We start from the raw sequence: 22385 nt of genomic DNA, 5'->3' as shown, positions 1-22385 counted from the left end.
TGGGTTGTGGGCCACCAGGGTTTAGGGGGCACAGACCTGGGAACCACAAATCCAGTTAACAGGGAGCCTGGGAGCACAGCAGTGCAACACAGCCTTCAGGGATCCCCTCAGCTGGGTGCCAGCCCTATGGGGAGGGGTCACACCTGCAAACTCTGACCTCTGTGTCAGAAACCCAAAATTCCCCCTCTCACAAGAGTCTCTCTTCTGTCACTGTCACACCAAGTCGACTTCAGGACACCTCCCATCCTGCAAGTCCCCAAAGCAGCCTGCTGGGTGGCCGCTGTACTACAGACAATTCGGGGACTGCTGCAGATGGACCGCCAGCCCTATGGGGAGGGGCTTTAGCCGGAAGCTCTGATCTCCATGTAAGAAACCCAAAATTCCACGTCTTGCAAAAATCTCCTCTGTCTCTGTATCACCAAATCGGCTTCCAGACACCTCTTGCCCTCCAAGCCCCCAAAACAGCCTGCTGGGGGCGCCGCTGCACTACAAACAGTTCAGGGATGGCTGCAGGTGGGCCGCCAGTCCTAGGAGGAAGGATTCCTCCTAGAATTTCTGACCTTTGTGTCAGAAACTGAAAGTTCCACCTCTTGCAAGAATCTCCTCCATCATTTTCTAACCAAATTGGCTTCCAGACACCTCCCGCCCTGCAAGTCCCCGAAAGAGCATGCTCAGGGCTTGGGAAGTCCCCAGGACAGGAAAGACTCCAAGAATCACCACCAACAGTCTACCAGCACCAGGGGGGAGGGTCCTGCGCACAGCCCTGACCTCCGTGAAAGAGGAACAAAATTCTACCTTTTACAAGAATCACCACTGTCGCTGTCCCACTAAACCAACGTCCAGACACCTCCTGCCCTGCAAACACCTGAAACAGCCCGGACCAGCAGGAATCCAACCCTGCTCAGCCACTTCTTTGCAGGAGAGATTATAAGGTGTACTCACTCAGAGGCCATCTTGCCCTGACCTCCTCGAAACATAGCTACTAACCATGGTCAGTAGTTTGAATTATGATTTACATTTTAAACCGTACACTTTTATAAAAGATTGGTGAAATTTAACATGGCCTGTATCCATCATTGCACAATCATGCAGAACACTTCCTTTGCCCCCCCCCAATTATGTCTTCCATCTATTCTATTCCTCTCTCACCCTCCCCTTGGTGCCAACAGTGACAATCAAGCTTCACTGTTTGAAGGACTAGATTCTTTGATACTTTCAACAATGCTGAGGGCTTGACACACTAATCTGTCCTCCCCAACAAGGAATCACCCATGCTCTCCTGAGACACCCTGCCCTCTGACAACATCGGGCCTCCCCAGGATGGGGGTAAAACATCTTCCCTCTCATTGTATGAGTCTCCAACCACTGATGTAACACACTATGAAAAGATTGGTTCATGAGCTCTTTTGGCAAAAGACAGATGGAGGGAAACACTGGAATTCAGGAAGCCTTGACCAGTACTCCCATCAACAGATATTCAGACCTGCTTGTATGTCAAAATCTGCCCTTGGAAGGCAGAAGGGCATGTTGACTCTGATTTGAACCCAGAGAATGAGAGCAGGTGACATGAAGACCAGTAAAGATAGGCTCCCCTTGGAAGCTTCAAAATAAATGAGGGAAAAACAGGAAAAATTAGGTGGAGGAATCAGTGCCTTTACAACTATAGTGGGGGACTTAAATACACCACTATCACCATTAGACAGAACATCTCAACAGAGAATCAGTAAAGAAACAAAAACTTTGAATAATATTTTAGAGGATCTGGACCCAATAGGCATATATAGAACACTACACCCAAATACAGTAGGATATACATTCTTCTCAAGCAGACATGGGTCATTCCCTAAGATAAACAACATGCTAGGCCACAAAGAAAGTATCAATGAATTCAGAAAGATTGAAAGCATTCAAAATAATTTCTCTGACCACAGTGGAAGGAAGGTAGAAATCTGCAAGGGCCAGAGAACCAGATTAGGCACAAAGATATGGAAGTTAAGCAACACACGCTTAGACAAACAATGGGTCAAGGAGGAAATCTCAAGAGAAATTACTAACTACCTTGAAATGAATGAAAATGACAACACAACATACAAAAACTATGGGATGCAGCAGAAGCTGTACTGAGAGGGAAGTTCATAGTCACAAATTCATATATCAAAAAAGAACAAAGAGCTAAAGTCTATGACCTAACAGCACACATGGAGGAATTAGTAAAACAACAACAACAACAACAACAAACTAACCCCAAGGGAAGAAGAAAGAACAAAGACCAGAGCAGAACTAAATGAAATGGAAATTAAGAAAACACTAGAAAAAATAAACAAAGAGCTGCTTCTTTGAGATCAATAAAATTGAGAAACCCTTAGCTAGACTAACAAAGAAAAAGAGAGAGAAGATGCAAATACTCAATATAAGAAATGAGAAAGGGGATATCACTGCTGGCCCCACAGAAATAAAGACTATCTTAAGAGGATACCTTGAAAAACTATATTCCAACGAGAAGGACCATTTAGAGGAAACAGTCAAATTCCTAGAAACACATAAGCAGGCTACATTGATGAAAGAAGAAATTGATGATCTCAACAAACCAATTTTAAGAAAAGATAATCAGTCATTAAGTTCTCCCTACTAATAAGTGTCCCGGGCCAGACAGTTTCACAGGTGAACTCTACCAAATATTCCAGAAAGAACTAATGCCAATCTTACTTAAACTCTTCCAAAAAATCAAAATAGAAGGAACATTGCCTAATTCACTCTATGAAGCCAACATTACCCTAATAGCAAAGTCAAACAGAGACACCACAAGAAAGGAAAATTACAGACCAATCTCTCCAATGAACCTAGATGTGAAAATCCTCAACAAAATACTTGCAAATCATATTCAACAACACATGAAATGTATTATACACCATGACCAAATGGATTTCATCCCTGGTATGCAAGGATGGTTCAACATAAGAAAATCTATCAATGTAAAATACCACATAAAGAGAGCAAACGAAAAAAGTCACCTGATCATATCTACAGATACAGAAAGAGCATTTGACAAACTACAGCACACTTTCCTGATAAAAAACACTACAAAAGATGGGAATAGAAGGAAACTTTCTGAACATGACAAAGGGTTTATATGAAAAACCCACAGCTAACACCATTTAAAATGGTGAAATCCTAAAATCTTTCCCTCTAAGATCAGGAACAAGACAAGGGTGCCCATTATCTCCCCTCCTATTTAACACTATATTAGAAGAACTTGCTCAAGCACAAGGGAAGAAACAGATATAAAAGGCATCCAAATTGGAAAGGAAGAATTCAAAATTTTACTCTTTGCAGATGACATGATCCTATGCATAGACAGCACTGAGAGAGAAAGAGACTTGGCCCAGTGGTTAGGGCGTCCATCTACCACATGGGAGGTCTGTGGTTCAAACCCCAGGCCTACTTGACCCATGTGGAGCTGCCCCATGCACAGTGCTGATGCACGCAAGGAGTGCCGTGCCACGCAGTGGTGTCCGCCGGGAAGGGGAGCCCCACGTGCAAGGAGTGCGCCCCATAAGAAGAGCCGCCCAGCTCAAATAAAGTGCAGCCTGCCCAGGAATAGTGCTGCCCACAGGGACAGCTGACAACAAAGATGACGCAACGAAAAGAAACACAGATTCCCCTGCCGATGACAGCAACAGAAGCGGGCAAAGAAGAGGCAGCAAATAGACACAGAGAACAGACAAACAGCGGGGGGACGGACACGGAGAGAGAAATAAATAAATCTTTTAACATAAAAAGAAAGCACTGAGAAATCGATGACAAACTTCTAGAACTTATAAATGATTTCAGTAAAGTCGCAGGTTATAATATCAATGTGCAAAAATCAGTGGCATTTCTGTACACCAATGATGAACAATCTGAGGAGCAAATCAAGATAAAAATACCTTTTACAATAGTAAATTTACAAAATCAAATACATAGGAATAAATTTAACTAAAGTTGTAAAAGACTTATACACAGAAAACCACACAACGCTGTTCAAGGAAATCAAAGAAGATGTAAGTAAATGCAAGAATATTCCCTGTTCATGGATAGGAAGACTAAATATCATTAAGATGTCTGTCCTCCCAAAGTGATCTAAGATTTAATGCAATCCCAATAAAAATCCACACAGCATTTTTTACTGAACTGGAAAAACTAACTAGGAAATTTATTTCAAAGGGAAAGAGGCCACAAATGGCCAACGACATATTGAAAAAGAAAACTGAAATCGGAGGAATCACACTACCTGACTTTAAATCTTACTACACTACCTGACTTTAAATCTTAAAGCTATAGTGGTCAAAATGGCATCGTATTGGCACAAGAATAGACATACTCACCAATGGAACTGAACTGAGCGCTCTTATAGAGAACCTCACATATACAGACATTTGATGTTTTACAAGGCCATCAAGCTGACTCAAGTGGGAGACAATATCCGCTTCAACAAATGGTGCCTGGAGAGCTGGATATCCATATGCTAAAGAATGAAAGAGGATCACCATCTCACACATAATCCAAAAACCAACTCAAGATGGCTCAAAGACATAAATATAAGAGGCAAGACCATAAAGACCTTGGAAAACCAGTATAGGGAAATACCTACAGGACCTTGTAATTGGAAATGGCTTCATGAACTTCACACCAAAAGCACAAGCAGGAAAAGAACAAACAGATAAATGGGGCCTCCTCAAAATTAAAGCCTTTTGCACCTGAAAGGAGTTTGTCAAGAGAAGTTTCTCCCAATGGGAGAAAATATTTGGTAACCATATATCGGATAGGAGACTATTATCCTGCATATATAAAGAAACACTATATCTCAAAAATAAAAAACAAAAACAAACAACCTTTTAAAAAATGGCCAAGAGATGGGAATAGTCACTTCCCCAAATAAGTGACAGAAATGGCTAAAAAAGCACAATGTAAAGATGCCCATCATCACTAGCTATTAGGGAAATGCAAATCAAAACTACAATGAGGTGCCATCTTACACCCATTAGATTGGGGGCTATTAAAAAATTAGAGGCATACAAGTGTTGGAGAGGATGTGTAGGAATGGAAACCCTCATCTACTGCTGGTGGGAATGTAGAAGGATCCAGCCACTGTGGAGGATAGTTTGGCGGTTCCTCAAAAACTAGTTATAGATTTGCCATAGGACCCAGCAATTGCACTGTTGGGTATATAATTAGAAGAACTGAAAACGAGGACACGAACTGAAATATGCACTCCAATGTTTATAGCGACATTATTCAGTATTACCAAAACTTGGAATGAACCCAAATGCCCATCAACATAAGAATGGATAAACAAAATGTCCAAATGTGGTATATACACAGAATGGAATACTACTCAGCTGTAAGAAGGAATACAGTACTAACACATGGGCTAGCACTGATGAATCTTGAGGACCTTATGTTAAGTGAAACAAGCCAGGCTTTGAAGGACAAATACTACATGAACTCTCTGATATGAATTAAGCTGTCTCAGAGAGCTGGAGAGTGGAAGATAGGCTTACAGGAAATGGGGGGGGGGGGGAAGTGGAGAGGAAGGTTGTGAGCTGATGCCTACAAGGGCAAAATCTATCATAAAGTGGAGGTAAGTAGATGTGCAGTGAAGTGATAAGATGTGGACATAGGGATACTATTGGGTGGGGCTTTGCCGGCTGGAGGGCGGTTAGGGTTGGGAGTATGAGTCCGATGGTCCATGGAATTGGAGGAGGGTTGGGGTGAGCGGTTGAACATAGGAGATTGTCAGGTACATGATTGAAACTATAAAGTTGAGAAAACTCGTTAGAAAATATAATAAGGAAGGATTACTGGTTGAAGGTATTTAACTGGGGTCATCTCGCACAGGGTGCCCCTGAGGCAGGGTTCTAGGGAGTGTGGGAGTGCTTATCATGTCATAGTGTTCTAATTAAGTGGGTGGAGACTCATACAATGAGTGGAAAGTTGTTGTACCCCCATCCTAGGGAGGCCTGTTGTTGTCAAACAGAGGGGAGGGTGTGTCTTGAGCACATGGGTGGCTCCCTCTAGGGGAGAACAGACTGGGGTGTGAAGCCCTCAGCATTGTTGCAAGTATCTATGAATCTTGTCCTTCAAGCAGTGAAGCTTGGTTGTCACTGTGGGCCCTGAGGGAAGGGGGGGTGGTGGTGGGAAGAGGAATAGAATAGCTGGAAGAGGGGGTAACTATGGTGCAATGGAAGTGTTCCACAAGATCATGCAACAAAGGATACAGGCCATGTTAAATTTCACAGAAATTCATGAAAGTGTGAAAGTGTATAGTCTAAAATGTAAACCATAATGTGAACCACAATGTAACCAAAAATTTATAAAAGTGTACAGTCTAAAATGCACACAGTAATGTAAACCATAATGGAACCATGGTTAGTAGCTATGTTTCAATATCTGCATTTCAGTTGTAGCAAACGTAACATTCACATGTAAAAAGATCATTCCTGGGGAAGAGGGAAAGGGTTTGATGTTGGGTATATGGGAAGCCCCTATAGTCTATACGTGACTTTACTGTGACCTAAACCTTCTTTGAAGACATAAAAAAATTTTTTTTTAAAAAAAGGACATAGACACTTTTAAGAAGAAATGGAAGAGTTTGCCTTGCCACTATACATACAGGGCTACACCTATTACAATGATGAAAGGCAAAATGCAAAAAAAAGTTTTATGATATTTTCCATTTTTTAGTACTCCCATTTATTTTTTACTTTATTTTCATTTTTCTAAATTTTATGTATTTTCTTTCTAATCTTTAAACGTACCATTACTATTTCATTTTCCTACTAATTGAATTTGGTAATGTATTTGTCTTCATTTTTGAAGAAGTTTTGGATCACAGAGGGTTTCAACTATTGCAGGGGAGGAGCACTGGTGTCAGGTGTCGTTGATGGTGGATGCATGGGTGGGAGGGATTTCTCCAGGCCATGCATATAGGGTATATAGATATGTTTGGATGTTCGTTGGGTATTGCCATAGTGGTTAGAGTTACATAAGACAACTGAGGGAGTTCTGAGCTCCCACCCAGGGGAGTTCTGTTGTATTCCCGATTGGAACAGCAACAATCCCCCAAGTGCAAGGGCAAAGACCAGTGAAGAAGGATTGTCCAATATGGGCCCTGGGTACTGATGACTATGCTTATGAGCCTGTGTGCTTGAAATTTCAACTAGAGCTTCGGGGTGCCTAAGAGTTCCCTCCTGATAGCCTCCACACTGCTCAAATGTAGCCACTCTCTAAGTCAAACTCAGCATGTAAATGCATTACTTTCCCCCATCATGGGACATGACTCTTGGGGATGAACCTCCCTGGTGCCGCGGGATTACTAACAAACACCAGCTGGTGGTGCAACTAGAAAAAGACCTTGAATGAAAGGGGGAAATGGTAAAGACAAATGAGGTTATTTGACTATGGGAATTAAAAATGAGCCGGGAGGTCACCAGAGGGGTCGTGCCGACACATGCCCCAGCAGGATCTCAGAGACAGCCAAAGTAGATACAACCACAGGTAGTGGTGCTCCTGAGGGCTACGGAGACACCCAGGTCCTACGGTCATGGCAGATGTCTCTGGAGTTTAGTGCCTGGTCAGTGGTCCCTACTTTGGAATTTGTGCTCCTGTGTGTGACAGAGTTGGACTCAGGTGTGACTTCCCTACACATGTCTCTTCTGTCACTTTTACTGAAACTGTGGTTGGCTTTGCCATCGGTGTATGCTCAGGAGACTTGATTCTCTGAACTGTCCATGTACCAGCTGGGCCCTGAGCCTTCAGCAGAGTTTCAATACCTACACTCTGGTTCATTGGGCTTCCCTAGGTCAGCTAACAAGGAGGTGAGTGTGGTCAATCACCACACCAGGGAACCGAGAGAGCTTACAACTGCAAGCAGGAGAATTCCATCCATCAGCCATATGGGATCTAAGTCCCCTCTCATTTAGAGGGGGAGTGGACATCGCCATCACAGGGTCAATAGGATGGAGGAATAAAATGTGGATTAGGGTGGACTTACTGGTATTCTACTATGGAACTATTGTGACTCTAGCAATGGAACAAATCATATGATTGATGCGGAGACAGTGGTCATGGGAGTTGCTGAGAGCAGGGAGAGGGAAGCAGAGGTGTGATATGGGAGAAGTTTGAGGACCTGGAGTTGTGCTGAATGATATCCTGTCGTAACCCACTGAATGGACTGGGAGAGAGTGTAAACTACAACGTAAAGTGTAATACATGTGGTGTAGCAGTGCTCCAAAATGTATTCATCAAATGCAATGAATGTGCCACACTGATGAAAGGGGTTGTTGATGTGGGAGGAGTGGGGTGGGGTGGGGTGGGAAGTGGAGCATATGGGAACCTCCTATATTTTTTAATGTAATATTTTGGGTGATCTATGTATCTTTTTACAAAAAGAAAATAAATAAAAGGAAAGAAAGGCTCGCCCCCAAGGAATGAATGTTGAAAAAGCATCTCTGTCTCCCTGCCAGCCAGTGTTACAAGTCAGCATTATTTCTCACCATTATGGCAGACAGAGTTTTCTAACTGTCTTCTTGGTCTCTACTCTTACTCCTTTACCATCCTCTACAGAGACATGCATTAGAAATATTACTCCAGAGACATCTATTAAGAAATGGCCATAAGATTTTACAATTCACCCGCTAGTTAAAAAATCTCCAATGGCTTTTTATTGCCACACCTGGAAAAAATGTCCATTTTCCCTGGGATTAGAGATAGCTAAAATTCCAGGAATGCACACCATGGGTTTTCTGTGCATAGCTAGTTGGGTACATCTTAGATGTACATGTAGGACTGCAGATACATCTTTAAAGCATAGGTCTCAGCGAAAAAATTTAAGATACTTGATGGATACTTAGTATTTCCAGGCATGATGGTTTAACAGGAACCAGATTTACCTTCCCTTCTAAACAACTAGTAAAGCAGAAAATAATATATGGCTTTAAGTCATAGAACCACCAGCCACACAGGACAGTAATCCCTGACAAAAGGAAAACTGAGGTGAGATCTCCGTTTGTCCTGTTGCCCCAGCATTATGCCTCGATAGTTTCCAGGCTGCAACACGGGGAGATGAAACACAAACAGAGGCCAATGGAGAACCTGAGTGAAGGAGACAGAGTTGAGATTTCAAAGAGGCCAATGTGGCTAGACTTTGCAGCAAGTAATAGAGAGGAGGGAGTTGCAAGTAATGGAGAGGGGAGAGTTGCACAGAGAGGTAGCTCTGGATCTCTCCACAGCTTTCCTCCATGGGTGCAGTGCATGAGAGGCAGGGAGTGGTGGAAGATGACTTCTAGTTTCTCGAATGAGGGGATGAGTAATTGCGTGGATACAGTGACATTTACTGAGATAGTGAAGACAGGAGGAGAGAGAGGGAGAGAGAGGGAGGGGGAGGGAGGGAGGATGGGAGGGGGGAGAGAGAAAGAGAAAGAGAGAGGGGGAGAGAGAGAGAGAGGGAGGGAGGGAGGGAGAGAGAGAGAGAGAGCAGTTTGTGAGAGTAGTGGGTAATACCAATTGACCAATTTTGAACAAGGTCACTGTGAGGAACCCATGAGACATCCTAGCAGAGATGTCACATAGGCTGTGGCTGTACGGATTTGGCCCTCAAAGACAAAGTACAAATGGGACTAGTAGAGTTAGCATATAGCAGTTTGTCAAGGATTTTGTTTCAAGGGTCTGGTCAAGCTCCACAGAAGACATGTTACAGAAGAAGGGCTGAGGAGACACTGGTGTCTGACAGGGGAGTTTGCTACATAACAGATGACAAAAGTCAACCAGCCTGGTAGAATTGATATTGGTCACTAGAGAGGAATAGCTTCCAATCGTACACAGGAGTCCTGGCAGAGGCTGATATAAAAACAAATATGAAAATCCTCTATGGATTTTTTAAAATGAACACGTTCAACTTGAGATGTACACATGCCATTTTTTTGCCTTCATGAGCTTCTCCAGTCATCCTGGAAGCACAGCGGCACGTGCATCCTTGGGTAGGATCCCAGTAAGTGATCCTTGTGTGTATAGAGAAAACGGGGCTCAGAGAAGTTGAGTGCCCTGAGTGGGCTCACGCAACTAGGGACAGACAGGCCCGACAGTCCATCCCAGGAATTCTGAAACTCAGCTCAGCTTCTTTGCACGAGACCACAGCTGCCCCATGCTCCAGACCTGGAAGGAAGTAGAGCAAACATTTACTCTGAACCAGAGCTTGCCATGGCTCAGACTCACAAGTGCCTGATTGTCCTGTCTGTTCCTTTGGCACAGGGAGGCCTCAGGAACAGCATGTTTGTGCCCCTCACAGCAAAAAGGTCTGACAGTCGGAGCTGGGAGTGCACCCCTAGGAGCAATCCCTCCACCTGGACGGACCCAAACAGGGCAAGTGGGAAGTGAGTATGGGGTCTCTACCTGTTGATGTTGGGGAGGAAGGTCTGTCGCCTCTCACCCCCATCTGAGGATGGGAGGGTACCTCAGGTCCCCTGGCCACACTAGCGGAACTTGGGTTTTGGGGTCAGAGGGACCCAGAGCCAAGGTTTGTAATTTCTGCTTACTGGCTCTGTGGCTTTGTTGTCCAGGCAATGTGTCTGAGCCCAACTTCCTGACCTGTTAAATGTGGACACTGACATCCACCTTCCAGGGCTGCTGTGAGAGGAAGGCAAACCCCAACAAAGTAGACTGCTGTGATGTGCAAGCTTCCTAAAAGGGTAGCTGAGGAAGCTGATGCTCCTAGTGTGTCTGGGGGCCATCGAGATGGATACTGGAAGAGAACACAAAGGAAACTGCTATCTTTAGGCCATTTCATTTCCTAGGTCCTGGGTTACGGATTTGCACTTGTGGCGGTTAGAGACACAGCTGGAGACCTCTTTAATTGTGACCATAGCGTCATGCTGGGGAAATGGGGCATAGTGTATCCCGCACCAAGATGGACGAGCTTTGGGGAGGGGGGTCGTGTAAGACTGAGAAGCACTGTGCAAATGGGGTGGGGGGGATTGAGGTAGATGATCACGTGGGACGAGCCCCATGGTCGGAGGAGGGGGTGAGGGGAATATGGCGGGAAGGAGAAAGCGCAGCCAGTCCCAACCAAGAACCGAATCACATGCGCACTGGGGGCCTGGCGGAAAGTGCTTTTGTTGGGAAAGCGGGCGGGCCGGAGGAGGGGTCCGCGCATGCGCATCGTTGCCCAGCCGTGGGAGGGGGGGGTGCGCGGATAAAAGGGGCGGGGTGGTCGGAGCTGCCGTGCTGGCAGCAGTAGGCGAGGGCGCGGCTGTGCGGGATTCCTGGTGCTGGGGACGGACGCCATTGGAAGCAGCCAGGGAAGGTAAGAATCCAGCCCCGGAGAGGACCGGGGGAGGGCGAGAGACACCCGACACGCTGCGCCTCCCTCCCCATCAGGATCTGAACAAAACCCAAGCACAGAGAACCGTAACTCCATTAGACCCGAGGTCTAGTTAGGCGCCCTACCCGCCAACCCCCAGAACCAGGTGCCCTGATCTGAACCCTACTTACACCGGAGCCCGTGGTACGAACCCCTTCAAGCAGACCTGAGTGCCCCACCCCCATCCCTTAGATCGGAGACCCCACCCCCACCCCTGCCACTTCTAGATCCCTCCAACCTAGCTGACTTCTTGCCCCCTGCCTGGAGTACCATTCCTGGGATTTGAGACCGCCAGCGCTCCAATTAGAGCCTCACCTAGGTCCGAGGCTCCCATCCAGTCCGCCGCTAGCGCTCTTGTATGAGTGCAACCTAGACCTGTATCTGCCGAATCCCCCTACCCCGACCTAGCCAAAGTGTCCCGCGGATTCGGTTTCTCCGAGCTCTCCACTGTCCCTGTTGTTTGAGCGCCCCCATCTGTTCCGCCTTCATCCTGGTGCCCTGCTCCGGCCCTCAAGTTCAAACCCTTTGTTTCTCCCTCTCTCAAAGAGGCCCTTTGGTACTCTTCAGACCCAAGCCCTCAAGTCCGTCCCCTATTCACATCTAGCCACTGGGATGGGGGGCCTGCCCATCCTAAACGCCCCTTTCCGTTCGGGAACCTCCTCTGACCTCCTCTATCCCTTTCCTGTGGCTCTGGCCCTGAGTCTACCCCAATATACCTCCCCCACTCCCTTGTACTGCCTGGTAACCCGGTGATTATCACCCCCCCACACACATTCTGCGAAATCCCTCACCCCCAAACACACTGGATCTCGCCCCCTCCCCATGAAGCGCCTCAACCTCCCTCCCGAGCTAAGCTCTCCCCTCTTTGGGATCGGCAGCATGGCTGAGGGAAGCTACAGCATGGAATCAGAAAGCTTCACTGTTGAAGACATGGATGAGGGTAGCGATGAAGTCGGGGAGGAAGAGATGGTTGAAGGAAACGACTATGAAGAATTTGGTGCTTTTGGTGGCTACGGCACCCTCACCAGCTTTGACATCCGTGTCCTCAGAGCCTTTGGGAGCTTGGGTCCCGGACTTCGCATCTTGTCGGTGAGGCCCCTTCTTGGCCACCTGTTTGACCTGGGCCCACGTGCCTCTGACCTTACTCACTCCTACTTCTGGCCAGGGTTTGGTTTTTCTCCCCTGTAAGGCAGGGGAGGAGCGGAGGAGGGAGTGGTTGAAAGAAAGGGGTTGAGTGGGGAAGGACAGCCCAGCTTCCCCCAAACTCTCTCTCCTGCTCTGAGGAAGGAGATTGGGGAGGGGCTTGGGGATCTTGGGGAGGTTGGGGCTGGCTGCTGGGAGGAGACTGGCCAGCACAGGGAAGCATGATGCAAGTGTATGGAAGTTGTCTGCCTTCCCTTACCCTCCTCTGTGGCCTTACAGAACGAGCCCTGGGAACTGGAAAACCCTGTGCTGGCCCAGACCCTGGTGGATGCATTGCAGCTGGACCCAGAAACACTTGCCAATGAGACGGCCACCCGTGCTGCCAATATAGCCCGTGCCGCTGCCTCCAACCGTGCTGCTCGGGCTGCTGCTGCTGCTGCCCGTACTGCCTCCAACGATCAGGTGGCCTTTAACCAACCAGTGGACACAGACCAGGCCTCAGGAGAGGATACCCAGCCCATGATATATACCAAGTCTCAGGGGGCCACCCCTGAGACAACCCCTGCTTCTTCACAGATTTCCCAGATGCAAATCAACAGTGACATGGCTGCCCCTGGGGCTCCAGCAACCCCCACACAGCCCCAGACAGCCTCCCAGGCCCAGGAGGCTGCTACCGAGGGCCCTAGTACCACCCGCACTTCCTCTCAGGCTCTATATGCCAGTGAGTTAGATGCCACCCAGCCCAAGACAGCTTTCCCGGGTCACAATGATGTCTTTGATTTTACCCAGCCAGCAGGTGTCAGTGGCATGGCTTTTACACGCCCCAAGAGACCTGCCATGGCCCAAGAGGCTGCCACAGAGGGCCCCAGTGCTGCCTCTGGTGTGCCCCAAGCAGCATCTGCCAGGGAGGTGGCAGCCACCCAGCCCAAGACGAACAAGTCTGGGAAAGCTCTTGCTAAGACTCGGTGGGTGGAGCCTCAGAATGTTGTGACAGCAGCTGCTGCGAAGGCCAAGATGGCCACAGGCATCCCTGAGCCTGAGGGTGCAGCTGCCACCATTCAGCACAGTGCTGAGCCCTGGGCCAGGATGGGAGGCAAGAGGACAAAGAAGGTAAGATCTCCCTGCCACCTCCACACCTCTCCTCCCCTCAGCTCCCCTCCCCTCCTCTCTTCTTGACCCTGTTCCTCAAACACAAGCTTGCTGAGCATTTTTTTACTCCATGTGATTCCGACCCTCAGGTAGCTCAAAGACTGGTAGAAGAGGAGGTTGGCTCAGTGCCTGGCACTGAACACATGTCAGCTGCTGCTCACACTACTCTTATTTACCCAGTACCTGCTGCATGGGCGAGGTGTATGCCGGGCAATTTGACACGTGGAGCCTGGTAACCCTGTGTCTCTTCTCTTTCTAATGATACAGTCCAAGCACCTGGATGATGAATATGAGAGCAGCGAGGAGGAGAGAGAGCCTCCTACAGTCCCGCCAACCTGGAGAGCGTCACAGCCCCCATTAATGGCACGGTCTCAGGTGGCCCCTCGGCCCCCAATGGCCCTGACATCCCAGATACCCTCAAGGCACGTACTGTGCTTGCCACCTCGCAACGTGACCCTTCTGCAAGAGAGGGTAAGAAGTCTGCGTTCTCCCCTACTCTCCCTCCACTCCTCCCTTACCGACCAGTTCTTGGCAGTCACCCGTGCCTTGATCTTCCCGTGTATTCCTCCTTCTCCAGGCAAATAAGTTGGTGAAGTACCTGATGATCAAGGACTACAAGAAGATCCCCATTAAATGCTCAGGTAGGCAAACTCTGCCCTCTCCCTGAGATTTACCCTTCCCCCTCCCCATGCCTATTTTGTGGGCATCCCTTCACTTACATGCTTCCACCCCACCAGGCCATGGCTGGGGCCTTCGTTTCCACAGCATAGGGCCCTGACTGTGCTACCCTCCACAGGGCTGACCAAGAGGCTTCAGCTCTGTGGCCCCTACTCAGCCCAAGTGCTCTCCCCTACTCTCCCTTCCTGCAGACATGCTGAAGGATGTCATCCGAGAATACGATGAGCATTTCCCAGAAATCATTGAACGAGCGACATACACTCTGGAAAAGGTGGGTGCAGAGGTGGGGTGCAACTCTGCAGGAGAACCCTGCGTCCCTTTAAGGCCCAATTTCAGTACTACCTTCTCCAGAAGCCTTTCCTAGCCTCTCTGCCTTTGAGCTTCCACGGCACTGGCAGTTTGACACGTTACTTCCTTCCCTCAGTTACTCTTTTGTGCTCTCTGAGCGTCTCATTGTCTCATGAAGTGAGTCTCTTCACCTAGGCCAGTGCCAGACCTCCCACAGTGAAGGTCCTTCACACCCTCCCTTCTTCCACCTCTACTCACAAGCGGAATGCCCTGCTCAGAAAAAGTTCTAACAAGGAATTGAGTGACTGCCTGCAGGATGCCCAGGCTGGAGTTTTGATCTCCCACTCTGTTTTCTCCCCCGTGTAGAAGTTTGGGATCCATCTGAAGGAAATTGACAAGGAAGAACACCTGTATATTCTTGTCTGCACACGGGATTCTTCAGCTCGCCTCCTCGGAAAGTAAGAAAGGAAAGGAGGGTTGTGACCTTCCTCGGTGCTACCCCATCCCTACCCAACCTCCCGCATCCTCTCAGAAGCTCAGAAGAACCAGGGAAAAGAGGACTTGAGTACCTAGCATACCTCCCGCACGTAGGAAGTGGTGCCCAGGAACTGGGTGAAAGGGATAGTAGCCTGGGGTGGGGCATTGCTGCTGTCAGGGTTTCATCACCATCACCCGAAGTTTCCCAGGAAAGCAGGCTTGTTGTTTTTTGCCTCTTCCTACTGAGTATCTGGTCAAGAACTGGCAGAGTGATCCCCAAAGGAGCGCTTACTGCTGAGGGTAGATCCTAAGGCTAAAGGGCAGGAAAGGCCTGCATACACCTCTGCCAAGCATTTGCTCCCTGCCAAACCCTGTCCTCTGCAGAACTCTGGGAGGGAAGTACTAGTATCCACATTTTATGGATGAAGTGATTAAGTCTCGGCTGAGGAATGAATTGTCCACGATCAAGTAGCAAGCCATGCGTAGAGCTGGGAAGAAGTCCCCGCCAGCCGAGAAATCTGGGACAGGCTAGGTGGGTGAGCCAGCTTCAGTCATGCATGCGAATGTCTGCTGGACATGATCCCTCTTTCTACACCTCTAGGACCAAGGACACTCCCAGGCTGAGTCTCCTCTTAGTGATTCTGGGTGTCATCTTCATGAACGGCAACCGTGCCAGTGAGGGTGAGTGGCTGGGCCTGCAGATGTGGTGTTTGTTGGCCCATAGTCTCATTTTCATGTGTTAATTTCTTGCACCTCATCTCCCTTTGCAGCTGTCCTTTGGGAGGCACTACGTAAGATGGGACTGCACCCTGGGTATGCTTGGCCTCTCTCAGCTCCTGCCCTCATTGTTGTCCTTTGGCAAAAGACAGTCCCAGGATTGCAATTGCCTGGTGGTCTGATGCAGGGAAATGGGGAGTCCTGGACTAGGTAGAGAGCAAAAGACCTCACCAGGCTGGATGAGGAAACAGTCCTGCATTCTCAGCCCCTTACCTGCCCTCTCTCCCCTCTCTGCCCCCAGACAAGATCTAAGCTAGACTGTCAGGGTTAGGGGCTCCGCCAAACCCCCAACTTGGGCTTCCTTGTAAAGTAGCCATCTAGTCTCTGCTGTGTGCTCAGGCTTCCTCCACAGGGGTGTCTGATGGGCTGGGAAGCTCTTGATCATGCAAGGGAGTGCTCCTGCCCACATCTGGGCACTGCTGTCATCTGTAATCATGGGTTCCATTTCTTGCTGTCAGGGTGAGGCACCCATTTCTTGGTGATCTGAGGAAGCTCATTACAGATGACTTTGTGAAACAGAAGTGAGTATTGAAGAGGTTAACTTTGTCTCACCCTCATGTGGTCCTTGTGTGTGCTGGTCTGGCTGAGAGTCATTCCCCATGCCATACCCTGTGTTAGACGGACGGGCGCCTCCATATTGTAGGCATGGGTGGGGGTATATGAGTTTGTGGGGAGTAGAACTCCGGGACAGTGTCAGGGAAAGGGAGCAAGCATTGCCTGAGAACAAGGTACAGGGTGTGTTACAGTCACCATCTCATGTGCCACCTGCCGTTTAGGCTGTTATGTGAACTCCCTCTGTTTTACAAGTAAGGAATCTGGGGCTCAGAGAGAGAAAGTCTCTGAGCATGACCCAATGCTAGTGAGGGCCTAGGGCCAAGCTCTCCTGACTTTCTGGCCAGGGCCCACCCTATTCCTATCCTTGGTCCTTGGACAGCTTGCATACACCATACAGGCACACCACACACACACACACACACACACACACACACACGATCAAGAGTAGAGGAGCGTGCATGGAGCATTCTGTTCCTGGCTGGCTCTTTCTTGCCTTTACAGTCATCTACTGTGATGGACCTCTTCAGCACTCAGCCAGGCCATTGATGAGGCCCTCGCAGTGGGGTGTACTCAGAGCAGGGAGCCTGAGGAATGGCTCCTCTGTTTACAACACACCCAACAGGAATCTGGGTTTATTGTTACAAGGAGCACAAAACTTGCATCCTTCCCATGAACAAATGCCCTACACAGGTCTCCCCTGTACACCTCCAGGTAGCTTCTGGGCAAGACCAATGGCAGAAGACTTCAAAGGCCTCAGTATTGGAGGCAGCCCTGGGAGTGAGTCAAGGGCTGGAAGGACAGGGGAATCCTCTCCCGAGAGTTGAGCTGCAGCATTGCGGTTGAGGGGGTGCCATCACTTACCCATTGGTTAAAAAACAAGCCCACTTGGCTAGAAGCAAAAGCTTCTTTTCCTCTCTCACTAAGGTACCTGGAATACAAGAAGATCCCCAATAGCAGCCCACCCGAGTATGAATTCCTCTGGGGACTGCGAGCCCGCCACGAGACCAGCAAGATGAGGGTCCTGAGATTCATTGCCCAGGTAAAGAGACCCTCCAGACCCTCTGTTAGGTGCCATGCACTGGGGTAGGCACTTTCCATACCTTCTTTGTTTATTGTTTACAGCCTCCTCCTGGCTATCCCATATTTCCAGTGGGGATACAGAAGCTCAGAACGCTTCCTAAGTACTTTATACAAGGTCACGGAAGTATTAAGTACGAGGGTTGGGGTGAAATCCCGGGTTGGACACATAATAATAGGCGCTTGAGTCCAGTAGTCTTTATTTTTATCATCATTATGCAGAGCACGTAGTAGGGTGCATTGCAGGAAGCAGGTCATCAATGAATGTGTCTTGTCTCTATTTTTATGGTTGCTGTTATTTCATCTCAGAATCAGAAGCGAGACCCCCGGGAATGGAAAGCTCATTTCTTGGAGGCTGTGGACGACACTTTCAAAACTATGGATGTGGATATGGCTGAGGAACATGCCAGAGCCCAGATGAGGGCCCAGATGAATATCGGGGATGAAGCTCTGGTTGGACGGTGGAGCTGGGACGATATACAGGTGGAGCTCCTGACCTGGGATGAAGATGGAGATTTCGGTGACGCCTGGGCCAGGATCCCGTTTGCTTTCTGGGCCAGATACCATCAGTACATTCTGAATAGCAACCGTGCCAACAGGAGAGCCACATGGAGAGCTGGTGTCAGCAGCGGCACCAATGGTGGGGTCAGCACCAGCATCCTAGATGGCCCTAGCACCAGCTCTACCATCCGCACCAGAAATGCCGCCCGAGCCGGTGCCAACTTCTTCTCCTGGATCCAGTAAGTTTTTCAGTAGATAAGTTAGACTCTGAAGAAGGGGATGTGGAGTTGCTGGGAGATGTCAGGGGAAGGCCTGGGGTAGGGTGGGCTGGGGGAACTGATGAGACGGTGGAAGAGAACTCTTTTTGTCATTTATATCCATCACTGTTTAATGTATTTAAATTTGTGTTTTCTCTTTTCTTTCTTGTGTTTACAGACACCGCTGATGAACTGCAGCAATCTTACTCACCAGGCCAGAGCACCTCCTCACATTCTTTCTGAATTAGCACTCTGGCCAGCTTGTACCTATCCATTGAAGAGAGCATGCAAGATGAAGCTTCCTTTGCTCTTCCTGTTTTTGTTGTTTGCTTTTTTCTTGTGCTTTGGCGTTTTTGGTTATCAGTGCTTCATTAAAGTTGCAAAATTAACCTGGATGCTTCCTCCTTTTCCTGTGCACCTGCTGCTCTAAGTGGCGCTGGTTGTGCTCATAGGGTAGGATGGAAACTTCTGCGGGCTCTCTGGGAGAGGTGGACCCTGCCTCTTCCTAAAAGACAGGTAGATAATGGGTGGGATGCTGGGAAGTGCTGAGGTTCCAGCTGAGTGTGGAGGCCATGAGTTTTTAGAGGTCCCAGTCCACACACTGATGTAATTTCCAACAAGCGTTGTTCAGCAGCTCCAGTTAGATGCCAAGAGGGAGGCAAGAGAGGGGATCAAATGGAAGACTGCACATTGGTGCCAACTGTCCTCCCCACTAAGGAACAGGGTCCACAGGGACTCACTGGACCCACTATCTTCTCCCCCATCTTTGGAGGTGCTGTCCCAGAAACTCCCTCACCATCCACACATCTTTCAGGACCTCATCTCTGGGAAGGGAGGGGTCTTAAGGAAAATGAGGTAGACCACACAATGACATTCTCAGCCATCCAGCCAGTAGGAGGAGGAGTTATTACTGAGAGGGCAGGATCTAGTTTTCTCCTCCTCACAGGTAGCCCATCCCTGTGACTGGGAACTGAGAGCTGTTTGGGAGTTCTGGAGGCTCCCCGTGAGGCAAAGGTCAGGCCTAGGACCCTAGGACCAGGTGTATTCAATGGCTGGGTGATAGCTGGAGGGGGTGGTGTCAAGGCTGCCACTCCCCAAGGTGTAAGACAGTGAGGGCAGAGACAGATTGGACTCCAGGGAAGTGCTCAGTAGTGGACCGGGACGGTGTCCAGTGCCCCAGATAAGGAGGAGAAAGACTGCAGTGCAAGGGCCCCAGCCCCTCCTCTAGAATGGGGTCCTCTCTCAGCCAGACCTGGATCCTGACACAGGAACAGCTACATAATTTGCAAGGCCCAGTGCAAAAGGAAAATGCAGAGCCCCTTGTTCAGAAGTTATTTAAGCACTTCAAGATGGCAACAGCAGAGCATGTAACCAAGTGTGGGGGCATTCTACGTGGAGGGCCTTGTGCAAAGGCATAGGTCCCACACCAGGAAGCTGTCTCTGTCCTGGCCCCTCCCCCCGGATATGCTTGTTGGCAGATGCTGTGCTTTCTCCTTTGTGAATTCTGGGTCAATGCTTGACCACAGCGACATTCTGTGACTCTGAACAGATCAAATTCCCTTCCTTTCCTGTTTCCAGGACTGTGCTTGAGGCTGTGGGAGAGGTGAAGGATACTGAGACCCCTGCCCTAGGGTGAAGAATTACACATAATGTGGCTGGCACCCCCACCCTGGGAACTTCCCAGGATGCTGCTGTGCACCTGGTAGGCACAAGACTTTCCTTGGATGAAGTGAGGGTACTCATCATAAGCCACAGGTGTGAGTTTGAGCACAGTGTGCAGAGGGCACTTGAGAACATACAGAAAAAGTTTTGTCTGAAGTTGTCCAAGTATGGGCATACTAGCAAATTATCTTTTGCAGTGGTTTCCCTCCCACATCCTCCAAACCAATGGAAAAGTATATAGACAGTAGTATGCTGCTCAGAGATAATTTAACAATCCCATTCCCAAAAGAAAATATTTCCTGTGTTTTGCATCCTAGGCTTTTAAGGCTTGCACTCTCCTCCCGCCCTCCCAGCCTCCTAAGACATCAGGTTCGTCGGGCTTTCCCTGGGCAGCCATCCTGCTTCTCCCCCTCGTCTTTGCCATCGTCATCATCAGGCTCTGTGCCAAGCACTCCACAGGCATTATCTCATTCCACCCTTGCTGACACTCTGAGCGTCTTACCGTTGCCCCTTTTACAGAAGAGAGAACAGACTCAGAGAAGGGAACCAATTTCCTGAGGTCTCTGACTCAGCTCTGCCACTGTCTCAACAAGTGATTTCTTCCCTCTTCGGCCCTCAGTGTCCCCGTCTCTCACAGCACAATACTGGACTAGATGTACTTCGAGGGTGCCTCCAGCTCTGAGGCTCTGTGGCTCTGCAGTCTTTACCACATCATCTTTCTGAGCCCCAGCTTCCTCACCTGTGTAATGGGAGTAAGTGAGAACATCTGTCCTGCCCTGCTTGGACCCCAGGGCAATTGTGAGCAGCTGGCATGGCTCTGTGTGTGAGTGCGTGTAGGGAGTGGATAAAGCAGCATACAAACGATAAAGCTGTGTACAAAAGGGAGGTACGCACGCCCCTTCCCTCCCCCCCCCCCCCCCACTCCAGGCATATCTCAGAGGGGAGGGGCTCTGGAATGCACCTGGGATCAACTCCTAACTCTGCCAGTTTGAGTCCTCTGACCTTGGGCCAGTGACCTCATCTCTCTGAGCCCCCATTTCCTCGTCTGGACAGTGAAGTTAGTATGCCTGCCTCAGTTTCAAAGATGGCACCAAACAGTAGAGAGGTGAACTGCATCAGAAATCTCACAGCCCAACAACCCCTACGCCATCCCCCCTCATCACCTTTTATGAGAGGAAATGAGGAGCAGGCAGAGGAAATTACTTGTCCAATGTCAATTTCCCAAGTTCCCTGGGTTCCAATTCTAGATGACCCCGCACTTCACACACTCTTTATTCTGAAGCTAGCATTGAAGAAAAGATCCATGTTTACAGGCCATTGTGGACTTCAGATATCACCTTTCCATTGTCCTCTTGCACTCTCAAAATATCCTGGAAATGCTGACACTTCAGCATCCACATTAGGAATGGACTCTCACACCCATACATGAGATTAACAGTCGAGGCTAGGAAAGCAATTTTATTTTGAAATTTTTGAAATAATTAATATACCCAATGGGGAGCAGATGTAGCTCAAGCAGTTGGGCTCCGGCCTCCCACATGGGAGGTTCCAGGTTCAGATCCCGGTGCTTCCTAAAGAAGACGAGCAGACAGACACAGTGAACTGACACAATGAGACAACAAACAAGCAGGCAAACAAACAGACACAACGAGAACGGAGCAGACGTGGCTCAAGCAGCTGGGCTTCCGCCTCGCATACGGGAAGTCCTGGGTACAGTTTTCAGTACTTCCTAAAAAAAGGTGAGCAGGCGCAACGAGCTGACTCAATGAGCTGCAAAACAAGCAGACACAATGAGCAGGGAGTAGATGTGGCTCAAGCGGTTGGGTGCTCCCCTCCCACACAGGAGGTCAGGGGCTCGGCTCCCTGTGCCTCCTAAAAGAAGACAAGCAGACACAAAGAGCCGGCAATGAGCTTGCTGACGAGGGAGCCATCTCGAGGGGGGGATTTTTTTTTAATTGTAAGATTTTTAAAAATTAATATACCATGGGGCACAAAGGTCGAAAAATGAAAACAGCTATACACACCCAATATCTATGTAGCAGTTTAAAATGTAAAAAAAGGCAGGTGTCCTAAGGGTTGATAAGCATGTGGAGCAAGGGAACTCTTACATAGTGTCAACAGAATTGATATTTTCCACAACACCGTTTGAAAACATTAGGAAATTAGAGTGAGCTGAATATTTCCTGCAACCTCTAGGGAGGGGAGATCAGAGACAAAGTCCAGGGGAATGGGAGCCTCTTGAAAGCAGCTAAGGAACAAGTGGGGAAATTTGTAGATTTATTAAGAGTTGTCCAGTGCCTTTAGCCAGGAATCTGAAGGAACTGAAGCCAGATAACCATGTACCTTGTGGGACGACAGCAGCTACAAACTGTGTTCCGCCTTGTTTCTGAAGTGTTCTAGGAAAATGTGGAATACTGGCCATTGGA

The 22385-nt window shown here is 48.6% G+C and overlaps 1 protein-coding gene and 1 non-coding gene across 2 annotated transcripts; both read left to right on the top strand.

Moving 5' to 3' along the window:
- Positions 1–11160: 11160 nt before the first annotated feature.
- On the top strand, positions 11161–18686 carry LOC101412404 (melanoma-associated antigen D4). The gene is made up of 13 exons (XM_004483828.5): positions 11161–11338; positions 12274–12484; positions 12818–13648; positions 13955–14158; positions 14265–14328; positions 14557–14636; positions 15020–15111; positions 15732–15811; positions 15901–15943; positions 16366–16428; positions 17387–17501; positions 17849–18279; positions 18476–18686. The coding sequence occupies exons 2-13, from the start codon at positions 12275–12277 to the stop codon at positions 18483–18485; spliced, it is 2223 nt and encodes a 740-aa protein (XP_004483885.1). The 5' UTR covers positions 11161–11338; position 12274; the 3' UTR covers positions 18486–18686.
- On the top strand, positions 17024–17152 carry LOC111762007 (small nucleolar RNA SNORA11). The gene has a single exon (XR_002795226.1). It is a non-coding gene; the product is annotated as a small nucleolar RNA SNORA11 (small nucleolar RNA).
- Positions 18687–22385: the final 3699 nt, after the last annotated feature.

The sequence above is a fragment of the Dasypus novemcinctus genome, chromosome X (assembly GCF_030445035.2).
Source record: "Dasypus novemcinctus isolate mDasNov1 chromosome X, mDasNov1.1.hap2, whole genome shotgun sequence".
NCBI lineage: Eukaryota > Metazoa > Chordata > Mammalia > Cingulata > Dasypodidae > Dasypus > Dasypus novemcinctus.
Note: the sequence above shows the minus strand (reverse complement) of the source record. Positions and strands in the feature narration are given on the sequence as shown.

Coding starts and splice junctions, on each gene's coding strand:
- LOC101412404 (XM_004483828.5), top strand. CDS start 12,275: ATGGCTGAGGGAAGCTACAGCATGGAATCAGAAAGCTTCACTGTTGAA. Junction 13,649..13,954: donor GAGGCAAGAGGACAAAGAAG/GTAAGATCTCCC, acceptor CTAATGATACAG/TCCAAGCACCTGGATGATGA. Junction 17,502..17,848: donor TCCTGAGATTCATTGCCCAG/GTAAAGAGACCC, acceptor ATTTCATCTCAG/AATCAGAAGCGAGACCCCCG.